Source organism: Candoia aspera, chromosome 3 (assembly GCF_035149785.1).
Source record: "Candoia aspera isolate rCanAsp1 chromosome 3, rCanAsp1.hap2, whole genome shotgun sequence".
In the NCBI taxonomy this organism is placed as follows: domain Eukaryota; kingdom Metazoa; phylum Chordata; class Lepidosauria; order Squamata; family Boidae; genus Candoia; species Candoia aspera.
The window spans coordinates 49,696,314-49,714,642 of NC_086155.1; the positions used below are offsets into that span (position 1 = coordinate 49,696,314).

General features: G+C 41.3%; 1 protein-coding gene across 2 annotated transcripts; it reads right to left on the reverse strand.

Annotated features, from left to right (window-relative positions):
• Positions 1-2,416: 2,416 nt before the first annotated feature.
• Positions 2,417-16,705, reverse strand: PACSIN1 (protein kinase C and casein kinase substrate in neurons 1). Of its 2 annotated transcripts, XM_063300098.1 has the most exons (9): positions 16,643-16,705; positions 14,305-14,461; positions 12,799-13,034; positions 11,248-11,403; positions 10,273-10,448; positions 5,765-5,885; positions 5,251-5,375; positions 4,866-5,059; positions 2,417-3,238 (listed from the first exon to the last, which is right to left on the reverse strand). In XM_063300098.1, exons 1-9 carry the CDS (start codon positions 16,703-16,705, stop codon positions 3,129-3,131), a joined length of 1,338 nt encoding a protein of 445 aa, XP_063156168.1. In that variant the 3' UTR covers positions 2,417-3,128. The 2 variants fall into 2 exon arrangements, with proteins under 2 accessions (XP_063156168.1, XP_063156167.1); XM_063300097.1 differs by lacking the exon at positions 16,643-16,705 and having other exon boundaries at positions 14,305-14,464.
• Between the last annotated feature and the right edge of the window lie 1,624 nt (positions 16,706-18,329).

The window sequence follows — 18,329 nt, forward strand, 5'->3', positions numbered from 1 at the left end:
CAGCAAGTCAGATCCAGAAAGAGAACCAAGGCATTGCAGCTGAGATGTTCAGGGAGACCTAGCAAAGAAGTTCCATCTTGAAGGCTTTCCTACATAACCAAGAAGGAACAGACAGAAGAGTCTTGCTCATGGAAAGATGTTGAGTATATGTTAGCTAATAAATCTAAAGGATGAAAAAACCTGCAAAAAAGGAAATCAAAGCATTTCGCAAGAATACTTGGAAACACATTAAATGACCTGAATTAAAGAAAACGATGGGATAGAAATGGGTTTTCAAGATCAAATGCGATGCAGAAGTGGATGTCCAGTGTGATAAAGCCAGAAGGCTAAGTGATACATCCCAAAATATGATGGTGCAAAAAAATGTAGACCTGGTGTTTGGAAGAGAGCAAGGAACTGCTACAGGAGGAGAAAAGTTTACTCAGTCCTGAGGAAATAACTCAAAATAACCCTGTCATGATTTTGTTTGGCATAAGATATGGTGGAGAGAAACTCTGGCAGGATTTCAAGATTCTGTTATTTTACCCTACTATAATAAAGAGCATTCCTGAAATCCCTGCTGCTTCTGTTTCTTGACCTTGCTTACGTCAAAAGGCTGATAGATGAAGACTATGATGAGACTTTTGCCAAGCACACTGCAATAAAAACACTGCTCAGTATGGCAACAGCTAGAAATACGCAGGTACATCACCTTGGTGTAAATACTACATTTCTGCATGGAGAGTTCAAGGAAGACATTTAACCAAGCAGCCACTTGGTTTTGAGGAGCCAGGAAAGGAAGACTTAGTGTGCAAGCTTTGGAAGAGTATCTATAGCCTAAACCAAGCAGCAAGAACCTGAAATAAAAAGCTGAATTAGATGGTTGACAAAAAAAAGCTGGCTCTTTATTCCAGATATAAAAACAACAGATGAAGATACTTTTTAACCTTTGTGGATGATTTAGTCATCTGATACCAAGATAAAAATATACAAGAAATAGTACAGAACATCAACAAAGAAATAAGCATGAAAGATCTGGTAGCATGTCTTCACATTCTGGCACCCGGATAGAAATAGAGCAGGATGGAAGCTACAGAAACAAAAAATAAGGGATCATCTTCAGTGCCTGAGGGTGACTGAAGCCAGTGAGGCTAGTACACCAATGGAAACAGACTTCCTGAGTCCCTACTTGAGACAGACAAATACAGGACTGCTGTTGGAAAACTCCTGTATGGAACCACACTTACAAGTCCAGATATTGCTACAGCAGTTGGAATCCAGTGTAGAAAGATAACTGCACCAACCAAAAAGAGTAAGCAAGTATCTTAAGGGCATCTAGCTCAGGCTATCCACCAGCACCAACCCTAAATTGACAGGTTACATAGATGCAGACTGGGCAGAACACAAAACAGGCTGTAAGTCCATAAGTGGGCAGCAGTTCCTCTAATGAGGTGGGCAGTTGTTACTCTGTTGTTCACAGAAGCAGGTATGTATCTGAAGCACAATCATGCCAAGAAACTGTGAGGTACAGAAACTATTAAAGGACTTTGGGATAGGTGAGCCAAAGCCAATAATATTGCCAAATGACAACTACAGATGCACTCAGCTCTTCCTAATGGGGAAGACTACGCCCAGAATGAAGCATAGAAACACAAAGTATGCTATGTACAAGATACACAGTAAAAGGGACTGATTGAATTGAAATATTGCCCATTAAAAGAGATGGTGGGGGATGAACCTACAAGGCCTTTGCCTAACAACTGACACAGGCAGTTGGAAGTTGAACCTTAGTGAATGAATTAGTGAAAATGGTGTTGCAATGGTGACTTCAATGCCACTGACTCTCTATGAACCACATGACCTATAACTGCAAGGGGCAATAAGATAGGTAGGAATTTTGTGTGTGTTCTGTGTTTATCCCTTACTCTGCCTACTGTTGGTTTGTGAACCTGTTAATCTCAAGTTGCTTTCTGCCTGCTTTTGTCCTCACACATACCTGCTTTCTTTATTCTCATTTGAAAGGATGTAGCTAGCTTGTCTATCAAATAAATCCTCTTTTTGTTTAAGTTACAAAAAGGTGCTTCATTATTCAATTTCCACTGCCCAAGAACACACAAAGTGCTTCCTCCAACAGTTTTTTTTTAAAATACCAAACCACAATTAATGTGTTTTTTTGCCTGGTGCTATATTTGTCTAAGTGGATAGATGGTCATTAGCTTCATAGTTTGCATCTCCTCTCAGTCCCGCTTTCAGGCTGGAAATAACAAAAACTTCTGATTTATCTTTGTATTTCAAAAGGGATACATCTACTTATGTCCCCAGGAATGCAGTTCAATTCCTCAAAAGAAGCTGAGGGGAAGAAGCCAGTGAGGTACATTTCTAATGAATTTCGTTGGGTGTCCTTCTCAAGTTCACCCCCTGTCTAAACTCAGAAGAAGGACAAGCCACATCTTTCAGTGGCATTGAGGAAATGATTATGGAGCAAATCTTTTAATTCATGGCATAATACACATGCCATATCGTTCAGTTGCTACCATCGTTCTGGATGATTGCTGGATGATCAAGGGGAATGTAGACTATTGCAGCTTATTGAGACTTCTTGGAAGGAACAAAGTATATCTTGTCTTTTGCTTTTGAGAATATAAATAGGTAAGAAATATCATACTGTAAAGGGGTGGGAGAAAAATAAGGAATAAAAAAGTATATTTCCTGTCTCCTTATTTTTGTCTGATCTGGTTTTTCAGTGAATTGGATTTGCCCCAGAGCTTAAATGCTAGAAGTTTTAGACAGAATAAGCCATTTGGAAGGCGTCTTAGCTACACTTTATACTTAAAATCCAACTAATCAGAAGCCTTATTGGTTACGTTTTAAAGGCTTGAAGTATTGGCTTTCAGTTACAAAACAAGCCCTCCAGTGACCGTGTTGACTTTTCGTATCTCATTATCTTTAAGAAACTAAAATAATAAAGCTACCACAAAATACTTTTTAGAGATGCAGTTAAAAAAATAAAAGATTGATTGGAAAATATGTTTGGAACTCTAACTGTGCTGAGTGAGTGACTGAAGAGCAAGATGCCTACTTGGCAGGTATAGACAGATGGTGGACTGGAGAGGGTTGAATTCTGGCAGCACAAGGAGAATGTGACAGAATTAGATAGACTCCACATAGTTAGCTGGATAAAGACCAAGTTGCCCGTTGTCCAGACGTCCTTTGCACCACCCTTGTTCATCTTCTTCACCTAATTTGGTTAATTCATCACCTAGGAAAACAATGACAAATTACAAATTGGGAGCACACTGTCAATCGGATAGCCCCTCTCTAACTACTTCCACCCTTTCTCCCAACAGCGCTTCCCATCACTGAGCTCTAGTTGTGTATTTGATGTTGAGACACATGTAAAACCTATGTGGGAAGAAGCAAGAGGGTGTCTGATTTTGAATGAGAAAACGGTCAGTGGGAAAATGGTACAGCGCACCTTCATATTGTGACTCCAAAAGACTGCTTTTTCATTAAAAACAAAATATCTGCATTTCTTAGGGTTGTGAAGTGCGCTGGATTGTGCTTCTGCACTCTCCAGTAGCCAAAATTGTCATGGTTGTTTCAAAAAGTTGCAAACAGATGCTACCTTTGTGCCATGACATGCTGCAGAAAGGTTTTTTTGGCATCAGCTTTGAAGCACTGCACAAACCCACTATATGCAAGTGTACTATATACTGTAGTTTGACACCCACTGATTCCTTTAAATAGATACTAATGTGAGGTTAATTGGCACAATGACCCCATCAAGTTAAATCATGATTTTGTTAGCCATGGCTTGTTGAATAAATTACAATTGCCTGTTGTTGCACATCATTGTTTAGAAACCACAGCTGGATTCATATCCAGCAAAATGACCAACTAGCAAATAAAATGACTTAACACAAGAAGTGAAAATATTGGTGATACGGAAATCCATTTTACCATGTATCTGTACTTGATGTACAGTATATAGAAAACTAGTTTCTTACATGGCCATGTGTACACTTTGATAAGTTGTCTAATAGGAACTGGTTACTGTAGCTGACTGCTTCTACATAAATGGCTTCTACCTATTGTCTTAAGAAATATCATAAGGAGCATATCGCTCAGGATCCCTAGGCAAGTGTAGGAACTGAACTGGCACTGACAGGTATGGAATACACTTCAGAGGGATGTATGCATAGGTGTCCAGTAGAAGCCATTATGACATCATATGGATCATGATGTCATCATGCAAATGACACAAAATATGTACTTTGCATTATTTGTGCAATGATATCATGATACATAGAATGTCACCTGCCCCCACCTCCCCCCCCCATGAATACCCATGGATGTATGATCCTAAAACATGGTTCAGCAATTGTGTTCTATTTAATTTAATTTAATTTAATTTAACTTTGAGACACTTCCTAACATTATTCTGTTCAGGTGATTTTCCAGTCAGACTTGAGAAATTCCTCAGGTAGTGCTTCAGCTGAGGGAATGGCTATGCTCAATGACAGAACATTTAATATCTGAAGGGCAGCAAGACTTTGAGGTTATTTGTGCATTATCTGTAACTATGAGGTAATTGCTAGCAAAATCAGCAACACATCTTCCTTTTAAGGGCATCTGCTAAAAGAGCAGGAGGTTACAAGCATATGACAACAGGAATAAATGCACTTAAATGCTCTCGATACAACACATTTGAGAGCTGCAGCTTCCACTACAAGTAATAGAACACCCTACAGCGATGCATCCATTTCAGGAAGAAATTTCTTTAAAAAGCCACTTTTGGTAGGAGACTCTTGGTCTTTGCTTTGCAAAAGGACAAATATCCTTGTTACTCTTTGAGCAACCTGAGCACACCACTGTTTATGCCATACCTGCTTTGAAACTCAGCTCATCCTGCTCTTGCCCATCGTAATCATACAGAGCTCGTACACGCACACCTTTCCCAGCTGTTTCTTCTTCAAAGGAGTTGGCACCACCATTGGCTTCATTGGAGTTGTAAGTGTTGCCACCCTCATCATCTGACCACTCTGCAGTGTAGGCTTGGCCACGTTCGTAACTGCTGACACTGGTAATGGAACATGGCTGATATTAGAAGTGATATTACTACCTAAATGAAGTGATATTACTACCTAAATCCCTGATATATCTAACTCTGCGGGACAACTGGCCATAGCAAGACTCTGATGCATGACACCAGGTCATCTCTAAACACAGGACCTTGCCAGGCTCAAACTGGAAGACCCCTCACGTGCTCACCTGCCACGATCTCCTCCCTGTGCTGTTGCCTCCCCACCTCCACTGGCATTGGGTGTGTTGCCTCCTTCACTCTTTTTCGGTTTCTCTCTTCGGGTTATTGTTTGTGCTGCATCTGGATTCCACTCCTGCAGATGAAAAAACGTATCACTGACCTCAAAGCCACATTCAGTTTCCAGTGCTTCAGCTGCACTATGTCTCATCTCCAGTCTTAGGAACATAATAAACACATTCTACTTCTTGCAGTGGTTTACCATGTGGCTCTGGTAAAACCAGAAGTAGGATGCAGAAGCTACACTGAAGTTGCTTCAGTATTCAGAGAGGCAGAATGCCATTGCAGGGAGCAGCAACAGGAGAGGTTAATGTCTTTTTATCCTAGTTTTTCCAGAGGCATGGACCATGGCTCTCTCAACACTGAAGCTCCAGATATCCATCATGACTAGTAGCCATGAATCTATAACCTACAGCTTGGTGCTGCAGCCATCCTTGGAGGCAGCAACCTGGGACAGCTTCTTACTTCTAACTGAGGCCAGTTCATAGGCATCCCGGGGCCACTGGTGTTACGGAACCACCGAAGGTCTTCTTGTGCATCGGCCATACGAATGGTCTGCTCCAGCTCACGGTAGACTTTTGAATAGCTGCATGTTACAAACAGATATAGTAATAAACACAGGGGATTGAAGCGAGAAACCACCAGCGTTAGACAAAGAAACTCAGTGGCAGAGGAAGTAGAGAACCTTTAAATGAGAATATTATGGTATAATCACTCTGGCATATTCACAGGATTTTACTGATTTATATTTTTATTTATTGCTATTCATTTTACAACATTTATATCCCATCCAGTTTCTATAAACAAATTTTATATGGGCTCCAGAACTTATCACCCTTCTGTCTACTTCTGTTATTTCTCCCATCACTTCTTTTCCCAAGAGAAAATCTGTTAATTAGGAAAAGACAGAAGTCTTTGATGGATACTGCTAAAAGACCTCCGTCCAGAAGCAGTGGTTTGGCATGGACAAGGTTCTACTTAGGATTGGAAAATATCTCTGAAATCTTTAAAAGCCTGATGTTTCAGAGGAGACAATAGTGAGATGAATGGACGAATAGACCTTATGTACCTATTCTATGAGAGTGTAGGATTACAGCTTGTACCACAAAATGAACATTCTGAGTAGTACTGATAGAAGATGGACCCCAAAAACCTCTGTAGGGTTAAAGGAAAACTGAGCACTCAACTTGTTCCAATAAACCACAAGGGGGCACTAGCAACACATATAAATGGACCCAACATTGCAATTTCTTAGTTTAAAAATACCTCCAGACCAGGCTTTTAATGGGCAATCGTTTTGTTTCATTCATGAAGTTTTACAACGATGCTAACAAAATCAGCTTCTGCTTCTGTGGCTCCCATATTTTCTTATGGGAGATTCTGTCATTTTCCTCCCCTCACACAAATATTAGATTACAGAGAAGATGGAATAACTGTTCAAAGTTGTCGGTGTGGCTGTACCAGCAACAATCCATTTAAAGGCATTTCAAGGAAAGGCCTTTGTTGCAAGTCCCTCTTTTAGATGATTCCGTTTCTTCCTGCATGGGGGCAAGATTCTAGTTAGGAAGATGCGGGGAGGGTGTCATGAGGGAATGGGATCTTGGTTGCAACAGGCAAAAAGAAGTACATGGAAGACCGAGGGCAGGCTGTACCTGGGGAAGGTAGCTCTGACATCTTTGTCTGATACCCCCTTCATCTCTCAATTCCCATTCTGGGAGCCAGGGTTCCAGATTCTTGGAGCCCAAGGGCTCTAACTGCTGCTATTTAATGCTAGGTTTGTCTGTAATAAGACCTTTCTCATCCATGATTTGGTTATGGATGAGAGGTCCTGTAATACTGAAACCTGGGGGGTGGGGAGGCAGAGGAGAGAGAAGTTCCTCTCTCATAAATAAGCTTTGGTGTCTTTGGCATCAGCTGCAATCCTTGGGGAGGGGGAAGGGAGCAGCTTTTCATTTGCAAGGCTCTGTGGGCATCAAGAGGGAACACACTGCAGGTAAAAGGATGTGAGACCTTGTTTGTGTGTGGCCAAGTGGACTCGCTGCTGGTCTACTTCTCCCCCTATGGCACATCAGCAGCCCTGCCAGGGCTGCTTGACTTGATTGTTGAGGTGAAGGCAGAGTTCCCCTAACTGGTGGTATTGGGAGACTTCAACTTAATTTCCCATGGCGGGAAGTCCAAAGCTACCTAGGATTTCATGGCCATCATAACAAACATAGACCCGATTCAACTTCTTGAAAGCTCAACACACACGAGAGGTCACACACTAGATCTGGTTTTGGACTCAGGATGGACACAACATGCTTTGAAAATGGGGAGCATTGAACTTTGCCCCTTGTCATGGACAGAACATTCTCTGATTGCACTGAGCACTGCAGTGCAACCCCCACTACACATAGAGGAAGGATGATTGGATTGGTCCAGCCCAAGCCCCTGATACATCCTGTCAGTTTTCAGAGGACTGTAGGGAGTTTCCTGAAGATCTGGTGGGCAGCTCGGTGAGACTCTGGTTGCCCAATGGAATAGAGGAGCATTCAGGTTGCTCTGGTGAGATTGCTCTGAAGCGGCCTCTCTCTGCTTTCAGATCCCCTGAATCCCCTTGGTTTACCAAGAAGCTCAGGGACGTGTAGTGACAGAGAATGCCTCAAATGCCACTGGAGGAAAATCTATCTCAAGTCTGATCAGACACTGGTACGAGCTCAAGCTCAAGCCTACACATTGGTGAGTTAAGCAGCAAAAATAAATATTCTGCTACTCTTATTCCATCTACCAAGTGCTGCCCAGTGGCTCTTTTTAAGGCAACTCATTCCATTTTAGGGAAGGATATTCTCCAAGACCACCTGAAAGGCTGCTGAGAAGAATTTTCATTGTACTTGGCAGACAAACCTACTGAGATCTGAGATAAGCTGGACCCAGTGTTTCACAGTATTCACTTGACTAAACATATGTTTATATGTGCAGACTAGTTCACTGGCTTTGTGATTGTCAGTTAGCTTATTTCTACAAGCATGTGGGAATAACGCCCCCTACTGCCTTGTAAAAAGCTCTGGAAACTTCCTAGAGTACTCCTGAGATGCCAACACTTCTTTCTATAGTTTCTCTTTATGGCAGCAGAATCAAACAGATTTGAAATAGCAGACAGGGGCATACAGTATCATTTATCAATTAGAAAAAAGAGCCAGTCTGGTCTAGTGGTTAAGGTGCTGGGCTAGAAACGAGGAGTCTGTGAGTTCTAGTCCGGCCTTAGGCATGAAAACCAGCTGGGTGACCTTGGGCCAGTCACTCTCTTTCAGCCCAACTCACCTCACAGGGTTGTTGTTATGGGGAAAATAAGAGGAGGAAGGCGTATTAGGTATGTTTGCTGCCTTGAGTTATTTATAAAAATACTAAAGGCGGGATATAAATAAATAAATAAATAAAAGTCAGCATCACAAAAACCTTGTTTATGGATTTCTGGAGGAAGAAATGATGGACAGAGTGATGTTATGGAAGAGGAACATGTTTTACCTGACAAGATCGAGAGTGAGTTGAAAGTTGATTTACAAATGACAGGCTGTGACATGGGAAAAGATTTACACTGGACGTACAAAAGAAACTGGTGGATGTTTTAATAATTAAAAGGGATATACAAACAATAAACCAAGAAAGTGACCTGGATAATTTTCCTATATTGGATTTACAAAAGAGGCTTGTTAAAGTTCTTGTGAGAAGAGACAAAGAAAAAATGAAATCCAGTTTTACAACATTATTTGAATGGACTAAATATTGAGATTGTTAGAAGTAAAAGGAAGGAATATAAAGTTGGTTTATTTGATCAAGGTTAAAATAGATTTGTTGTCATTTCTGGTAAACTTAATGGACTTTTGCTGACACCAGGACTAAAAAAACGATGTTTTATGGATTTGTTTATAGATAAGAGATGGGATATGGGAAGAAGAGATCATTTGTTGTATTTTAAATGGAAGTGATAAGTTACTAAAATTGTTTATACTTGTGATGAAGATGGGAAATATATATTCTTTATGTATTTCTTTTCTTATTCTTTACTATATTCTTACTTTTCTTCATTATCTATTTCTCTTTCTATTTTTTCCTTTATTTTCCTTTTCTGCACCTTCTACTCTCTCTTTTTATTTTTCTATCTTTCTTTTAGTTTGTATTAGTTTTTACTATTGTAATTATAATCTTTAATAAAATTACTACAAAAACAAAACAAAAATCTTGTTTATGTTAAATATCTTCAAGTAGAAAATGACTATGCTAGATTTCTACTTAGAAGTGGTATTTTCTCCTCAATAGCAAGCTTTACATACTCCACCTCCAGCCTGAACTCGTACAATTTTCATTTTTTATTCTGTTGCAAGTCTTGGTACAGCTTAAGACCAGTGTTGTAATCTAGGTTTCATCTGCTGGATCCTAGTATTCTGGAATGTGGTCGACCTAAGCTGGGGGAGATATATTCAAGGACCACTTGTTTTTTAGCTCAAAGATGCAAAGTAAAGACATCCAGTTTCTAAGCCTAGTCATTTTCCCTGCCTGTATGTATCACAGAATTATAGAGTCAGAGGGGAATCTTAATCTAATTTTCTGTCAATGCAGAAAATCCAGATCTAAAGTATTCTTAATGGTTGGCTTTCTACCTTCTTCCTGAAGTCCTCCAACAAAAGAAACCCTGGTTTCATTATCAAATTATATGGTAAGCAGAGATGGAAGCCAAACTTATGCAGACTAGCTTATCTACATGATCCAAGAAAAATTGGATTGCCTTGCATTGCTTTGAGGACAATTTCCCCCATATTTAGCATGTGATGCTAAAGTGCATACAAGTAGCTCTCATATAGGCATTACTGATTTGAAGGGAAAAGAAACAGAATTTCAAGATGGCACAAGTGGCCAGTAAAGGAACATCTGTATTACATAAATCACCAGAGAGGCTTCTTACTCAGCTGCTTCAGTTTTTATGAAAAGCAATCTACCTGCTGTTCTCTGCCAGGTTCAAGTGCCGCTTGATGTCTAACAGCACCTCTTTCAGGAAATTCAGCCTCTTCTCTTCAAACTGCTGGCATTGCTCAAAGACCTGCTCCATGCCCTCCATGTACTGTGGGGTGCACTTATTCACCTCCTCCACAACCTTCTCATATTTCTCCAGAGCCTGTCCAGGCAACAAAGGGGTATAGTTAAGTTCCACTGACTAAGGCCATCGCTCAATCCTGTCCATGTAAGATTTTCTGGGTAGAGAGACAATGTGCTTAAACATGTAGAATTTTGCTCTTTTAAATATAATATTGATCTACATTATTTATAGAGTGCCCATAGAAGTAAGGCCCAATGAATAAAATAGAGCATACTCCCAAACAAGCTTGCATAAAGATTTCAGTCTTGCCCACATTATGAGTTTATTCCAGATGAGTACTGAATTAAAATTAACCTCACTGTCAGCTGCAACCATCTCTATTGGAAGCATGTTTTGACAAATAGTTAATCTTGTTCCTAGAACTTGTTACAGAAATAAGAAACAAAGTTCCAACTCCGGATTTAGAAATACAGTCACCATGTGTGAACTTGTGACTGTCACTGAATAGAGTCTTTGAATAATATTTCTGTTTCAGATGCAAAAAAGAAGAAATAGCAGCTAATATGGAAAGTAGTGATTAAATATTAAATAATACATATAAATGAACAATTGCAATGATTTAAAAGTATTAACTGTACATTCTGAGACCATCAGTATACCTTGTCTACAGACAGAAGTGTATACATTTGATGTATGTACTTATACCTCCAACTATATCTAAACATGAAGATGACTCTATTTTTCCTGTGTGCAAAGTTACAGTACATATTTCTGCATGTGACAATTGTATACCTAGAAAACTGGACTGTTGCTTGTTTATATAAAAGGATGTATATTAACTTTAATTTAAGAGTTCTTTGGATGGTGGTCATCTTACCTTTTGTACATCTTGCTTGCATTTTTCCACTTTGTCTTGAAGCTTCTTCTGCTGGTCTGGGGTAATGGACTGCTCAGCCTTGCTATTAGCTTCCCGGGTCATAGCGAGCTTCTCCTCTTTGCATGCCAAGTGATATACTTTCTTGGCTGTTTCCAGCTGGTTTGAGAGACAAGAGAAAGAGCCCAGACAAATTACTTCAGAGAGCCAGCATAAGATATCAAATCCTTGTCACTCACGAAATGTCTGCATGAAGATTATGGCCAATGTTCCCTACTCTAGCATCCAACAGGGAATCCCTCTCCATTAGAAATTCTCAATTTCCTTAATGAAGTCTATAACCCTAGACAATGTTGGCTGGAGATTATGGGAACTGTAGACCAAACGATCTGGAGGGTACCAAGTAAATAAGATACTTTAAGTATATCTGTATTATGAGATGAGGAATCCTAACGTGGCTATCACTGTAAACCGAACAATACATGGTTTACTTTGTACACCTTAATTTATTCACACATTATATTCAGGTTTTCTTAGCAACTGTGAAAGTTCTGGATTTAAAAATTTGGAGAAGTTTAGAAGTTAAAATATGTGGCTTCTAGCCATGAATTGAGCCATGCATCATCGTCATCAATATTACTTCCATAGGGATATCATCTCAGCATGTGACACCAGCTAGTCAACACTGGCTGATTTCAGAAGCTAATTAAGGTTGGTCTTAATTCATACTTGGATGGGAGATCTCTGAAAATTCCAGGGCTATATATTATTAAGAAGTTAAAAAAAACAACCACCCATGTTTTGGAAGAATGTCATGGCATACCACATTTGTAATACTGCTGATAAAACTGCATGGCTGCATCTGTCAGGTACTGAGCTCAACTTGAGGCAATCTTTAGCATTTTTATCTGCATACAGGGGGTGGGTATTACTTAACTTAATATCTGAGGGTGTAACCAAAATCAGAGTTTTTACAGCTGTGTTCCATGGGGTCCTACGCTTCCATAAGAGGTTGATGGGATTCTGTGAAAGACTAAAGGGGGAAAAATAAGGTTCATTTGAATGTAGCCAATTTTCTATAAACTAGAGCTTTGCCTCTTGATCAGGAATTCCAGGATTTTCTTTTTTTAACTATTAGGTTCCGCAGCCTGAAAAAAATTGAAAATTCCTGTTCTAAACCACAAAGGGGTTCTATAGATGGGTAGCCACAACACATGATGTTTTCCTTTCCATGTTGCATCTAGTGTTTTCTAATTATCTTGCCTTGGTTATCTTAAGCGACAACAGACATGTTTGGGACCCATGATAATCTGCTGCCCCCCAGGTGTATGGGGTTCTACAAACAAGTTGGGATTGCAGCTCCCAGAATCCCAATCAGTCTGGGAATTGTGAGTTGCCATCCCAACATAACTGGAGGATACCAGGCTGGGGAGGTTGTTGTCAATGAAAGAAAAGCTATCTCAATCTCCAGGGAACCTGATGGATTTCTTTCCTCTGTAAAATGCCTGGAGTTGAGAGGTATTTTGTTATCTTCTCTCCTCCATGCCTTCCTACCTCCTTCATCTTCTTGGCCCAGGGTTTCTGTGCTTTCCGAAAACCATCTTCTGCTTCCTTGGCCTCCTTGAAGCCTCCCATGATCTGTTTGTGGAAGGCATCCTTCTGCCAGTTCTTCACCTTTTCAAAGTCATCGTTCAGTAGGCTATTTTTAACTTCCTGGTGTAGCTCACTCACTTTGTCAGCCTCTGTCATTATGGCCATCCATGCTTTTTCCAAACTGCCATACTGGGGACCTATGCAAAAACATCACCAGTAAGGATGGGGTGATGATTCGGCATCCTGAAATAACAGCCCATTCTTCTCTTACAGACCATACGCTCCTATAATGCACTCACAAGATGAGAGACTGTTCTATTTTACTAACAAAAGAATTCTTGAGAGAGCGGAGAAGCCTGCAGTGACAGAGCCTAAGGGAATACTCGGAGACCCTAGTTGCAGACTTTTGTGATCATTATTTGTTGTTGCAAAAGATCAAGTCAATTTACATGACTCCCAACTACCTATACTGGTATTTAAATCAGTAATCATGAGGGCCATGCTAAAGGACATGAAGTGGAAGATCAAATCTTCAGTGAATTTATTTTTTAATGAACAGCATCATGGCTGCTTTGAAGCCTGAAGAAGTGGTAATGGCAAATGGTTAATACTCGCTCCTCCCAGGACTCAGTTCCTCAGCCCTCAAAGCAATTGCAAGAGCCTGGTGTTTATGAAACCAAACATTGGCAACCTGCTGCCCTCCAGATATTTGGACTACAAATTCCATAGCCCCTTGCCATTGACCATGCTGTCAGGGCTGATCGGTGTTCAAGATGCAAAAGCTTGGAAGACACCAGTTTGCTCATACTAATATTCAATTGCGTGAACAAAATGAATGCCTATAATCCTGCTCCCATTCATTATTCCTCCATCATGCAGAATAGGATACCACACTGCTGGTACTGGACATGTACCACAATATATATACAAGTAAGATTATAATTGTATATACATTTCTGTGCAAGGAAGTTTCTCTGAACTGGACTTGCTTCTTAGTAAGCATGCATTTCATTGAACTGTAATGTTTATGAAACTTGTGAACTTTTAGTATTGCTCTGGCTCACTTTGATGAATGGTTTAATCTGCTGAATATATTACATATTATTCTTCAATTTTAATTGTTTTTATTGCAACAATCTTGGACCACATTTTTATCTGGAATTAATACCTGTCAAAATTAAGAAGCAATTGTCTGGAAAGGCCCACATACCTGCCTTTAAGAAAACTTGGAAACTTCAAGTAGAGGACAACAGCAGCTTATGAACAGCCAAGCTTTCCTTTATAGTAAATGAAAACAATCTGAAGAAGAAACTCCTTGGGATCTCTCTCCTCCACAATGCCCAGGTTAAATCAAGGGGGAAAACTGAGATGGTTGTGCTGGTTGCAATTCCCTCCCCCTGCTCCCTGTCAAAAAGCTCCCTCCCAGCCCACTTTTCTATCCCATTATGAGGAAGAAGTTAGAAATACCTTTCTCTATCAGTTGCCTCCACCTCTTGGCCCAATCAATCAGCTGCTGAGCATACGCCTTCTCAATCTTGGCCCGTTCATGGACACAGTTCATCAGATCATTGCAAAGCCGATATCCGTCATCAATCCGCTTCACTGTCCGCTTGTAATTCCCCACCTGCCAGAAACATGAATAGTGGCCTGAAATAAGTGGCTGGCTGTAGTTCGAGGAATCATCCTGGAGGCCAGGTCGGCTCAGGGCAATCAGGGGACAGGGAAAATGTACCACAGAGGAAGCATATGCCCCAGAGGAGGTGGGGGAGAGGTGCACAGGATAGGTGGGGGAGAAGAGGGGGCATTTGGTTTAAAAAGAGGAAAAGCGGATGAAAATGTGACTGGCGTGGGCATTTTTCTGCCTCTTTGCAGAAAAGTCTGAGTCAGGCCCTTGCCCTCAACACAGTTAATTGATTTATTTTGTTTATTTATTTTCTTGTTGTTTATTCGTTTAGTCGCTTCCGACTCTTCGTGACTTCGTGGACCAGCCCACGCCAGAGCTTCCTGTCGGTCGTCAACACCCCCAGCTCCCCTAGGGATGAGTCCGTCACCTCTAGTATATCATCCATCCACCTTGCCCTTGGTCGGCCCCTCTTCCTTTTGCCCTCCACTCTCCCTAGCATCAGCATCTTCTCCAGGGTGTCCTGTCTTCTCATTATTTATTTTCTATCCCACCTTTATTATTTTTATAAATAACTCAAGGTGGGGAACACACCTAATACTCCTTCCTCCTCCTATTTTCCCCACAACAGCAACCCTGTGAGGTGAGTTGGGCTCAGAGAGTGTGACTGGCCCAAGGTCACCCAGCCGGCTTTCATGCCCAAGGCAGGACTAGAACTCTCAGTCTCCTGGTTTCTAGCACAGCACCTTAACCACTAGACCAGACTGGCTATTATTTATCACTAATTCATTATAATTATTTAGAGTATATCTGACTTTTTAAAATAGAAATCCTACCGAAGTATTTTATAAGCAATGCTAATGGTCATAAATAAAAATTATTATTGTTGTTATAATACAATTTCTGGAATCCCTCTCACCAAGCAGTTGTTGGTGGGAGGCCAGCATGAAGTTTTCTTTTGTTTTGCTATTTGTGAGCAAATTCCTGTGAAATTGGATATGTTCGTCGCTTTTAGCTTTAGCGTGAATTTACAGATCTTACAGCGGATCTGGATGTACTGCAGTTTTAAAAAGAAAGGAAACAAAAAACTGAATGCCAACACCTGAATGATGGTGGTGCAATCCAACTTTCATTTAAGAAACACTGCTATCAAAGGCCTTGGCATATCTAAAGCACTTTAGACCCCAGCAGAGTAGACACATATTTGGCCCATCCTTTCTTCCTCCCTGGATCATTTCTGAAGTATCTGTTCATGAGTTCTCTCTCCCACTGCAAAGAGAGGGAATTTATTAATGCCAGCTCCAGACACTTCACATCTAACTTGCTGATCAGGCAGAGGGGGACTGTTCAGGAGGTCAGAAAGGCAGAGCCACAGCGTTTTTCTTTGCATCTCCTCTACAGTAATATTTTTGGCATCAGAGTTCTGATATCAACAAGGAGTTCTCTGGGAAGCTTCTGGAGGAAACAGGCAAGGACTTCTGAAATTAGTTTTTTTCTATTGGAGATAACAGCTCTCTCTTTGATATCAGGGGAAGAAATATGAGAAATCCCATGGAATCTAGGATTGTTTTCTAAACATATTTGTTCCTTGAAAGCTGGCCTTATCTTTATTCTGACAAATCTTTTCCACTGCTACTGAGCACCTTTTCTATAGCAACATGAGGCTGTGTTCTCTAGATGGGATTTCAGCATCCCCAGGAAGAAAGCTCTTTTGCATTTGGCTGGCTCTTACTATGTTAAGTCACTCCTTAGCCAGCCAGTCTTGAGCATTTCTGTCATGCCAAGGGGAGTGTCATGTTCTCGTTCCGATGTTTATGGTTCTTCGTAACGTTTCACATGTCATGTTTGCATTTGCGTGCCTGCCTGGCCACGCTGGTAAATTTCCTTTGTGCTGACTTGTGATCTTCTGGAATGTATGTTTGGGTTATCTCTGCTGTTCAAGGTTACTTTCCCAGGCCGATTCTGACGGTTGCTAGCATCTGGGGTGGGTGGTTGCTATGCTAGCCTGAGGGGAGGGTTCGCAACGGGAGCAAGGCTTTTTAAGTTTGTATTTGGCGCGCTTTTGCTCATTCTCAGCTTTCTTCGTACTTTGCATACTATTCATTCAATAAATTAGTTTTCTCTAGTAATTACTGATGAGACTCCTTTTATTGGAATAGGCAATCATTACAGGGAGGTCCTTACCTCCCAGAAGCTATCAGTTATTTCTTCAGCAGATGCCACAGACTCATCACAGGAACTTGACATGGTTTGCGGCCCTGGTTCTTTATTGCCAAGGGGTCAGCCACTCTGCCAGCAGGACCAGACCTCATGCGCTGCAAGGAAAGAACAGAGATGGTAAGGGAAACAATCACCTGAACTTTACCTAGAAACAGGTAGAGGCCTTCCTGGAGACAAAACACATCCTTTTCTATTGTCCTCCCATTTATGTGAACCCCCCCCCTTTTTGCCTTACAGTAAACAGCACCATGTTTTGAAACAAATTATTATTTTTCCAGCACAGCCTCTTTTTATTTATAAAAATTATTATAAATTTATTTTTATGTTTATTATGTTTATTAAAAATTTATAAACATTTTTTTTATTTATCCAGCACATTTTTCTCTTAGAAGGAGACAAATCTATTTGTCTGGATTTGTCTTCTTTTTTTCCAGAGAACATTTACTAAGGAACTCAGTCAGGTTTCAGACCCAGATACGGAACGGAAACGACATTGGTTGCTCTTATGGATGACCTCTGGCGGGAGTGGGATGAGGGCAGCACATCCATCCTTGCTCTTCTTGACCTCTCAATGGCTTTCGATACCATCAACCATGGTATCCATTTGGGTTGGCTCAGGGAGTTGCGGGTGGGCGGCGTAGTTCTGCACTGGTTCACCTCCTTCCTCCAGGGCCGGTCCCAATCGATGTTGATAGGGAGTGAGATATCTGGTCCTCAGCCCCTCCTTTGTGGGGTGCCACAGGGCTCGGTACTCTCTCTGCTCCTTTTTGACATCTACATGAAACTGCTGGGTGAGATCATCCATCATCACGGGACAAGGTATCATCAATACGCTGATGATACTCAATTATACATCTCCGTCCCAGGTGAAGTAAGTGATGCTGTGACTGTCCTGTCCAGGTTCCTGGAGGCTGTGGGGGTCTGGATGGGAAACAATAGGCTTCAGCTCAACCCTGGTAAGACAGAGTGGCTGTGCGTGGGGAGCCCCTCAGTATCTGGGAGTTTAACATCTTTGGTTCTGGATGGGATTGCAGTGCCCCAGACAGAGCCAGTGTGGAACTTGGGGATCCTACTGGACTCACGACTCACACTCAAAGAGCAGGTGGCAGTCGTGGCCAGGAGGGCCTTTGCACAACTTCATGTTGTGCGCCAGTTACACCCTTTCCTTGACTGGGAGGCCCTTCGCATGGTAACTCATGCCTTGGTCATCTCCCATATAGACTACTGCAATGTGCTCTACATGGGGCTACCCTTGAAAAGTATCTGGAAGCTACAGCTGATCCAAAATGCAGCCGTGTGAGCAATTTTTGGTGCTCCTAGATCGGAACACATTACACCATTGCTTCACGAGCTGTATTGCATACCAGTCTGCTTATGGGTGCAATTCAAGGTGTTGGTTATTACCTTTAAAGCCCTTCATGGCATGGGGCCAGGGTACCTGAGGGACTGCCTCTTCCCCATTACATCAACCCATCCCACCCAATCATGCAGAGAGGGCATGTTACGGACCCCATCTGTAAGACAATTCCATCTGGTGGGGTCCAGGAGGCACACCTTCTCGGCAGTGGCTCTCACCCTCTGGAACATCCTTCCCCCAGAGATAAGACAGACTCCATCTCTTGTGGCCTTCTGAAAACAACTAAACACCTGG

What these genes read in the sequence shown, in the direction of transcription:
- PACSIN1 (XM_063300098.1), bottom strand. Translation starts at nt 16,705, where the DNA reads ATGTCAAGTTCCTGTGATGAGTCTGTGGCATCTGCTGAAGAAATAACT. An exon ending in TAACTGATAGCTTCTGGGAG is followed by an intron (nt 14,462 to 16,642) that starts GTAAGGACCTCC and finishes TGTTTCTGGCAG; the next exon opens with GTGGGGAATTACAAGCGGAC. An exon ending in CAGGGAGGAGATCGTGGCAG is followed by an intron (nt 5,060 to 5,250) that starts GTGAGCACGTGA and finishes TTCCATTACCAG; the next exon opens with TGTCAGCAGTTACGAACGTG.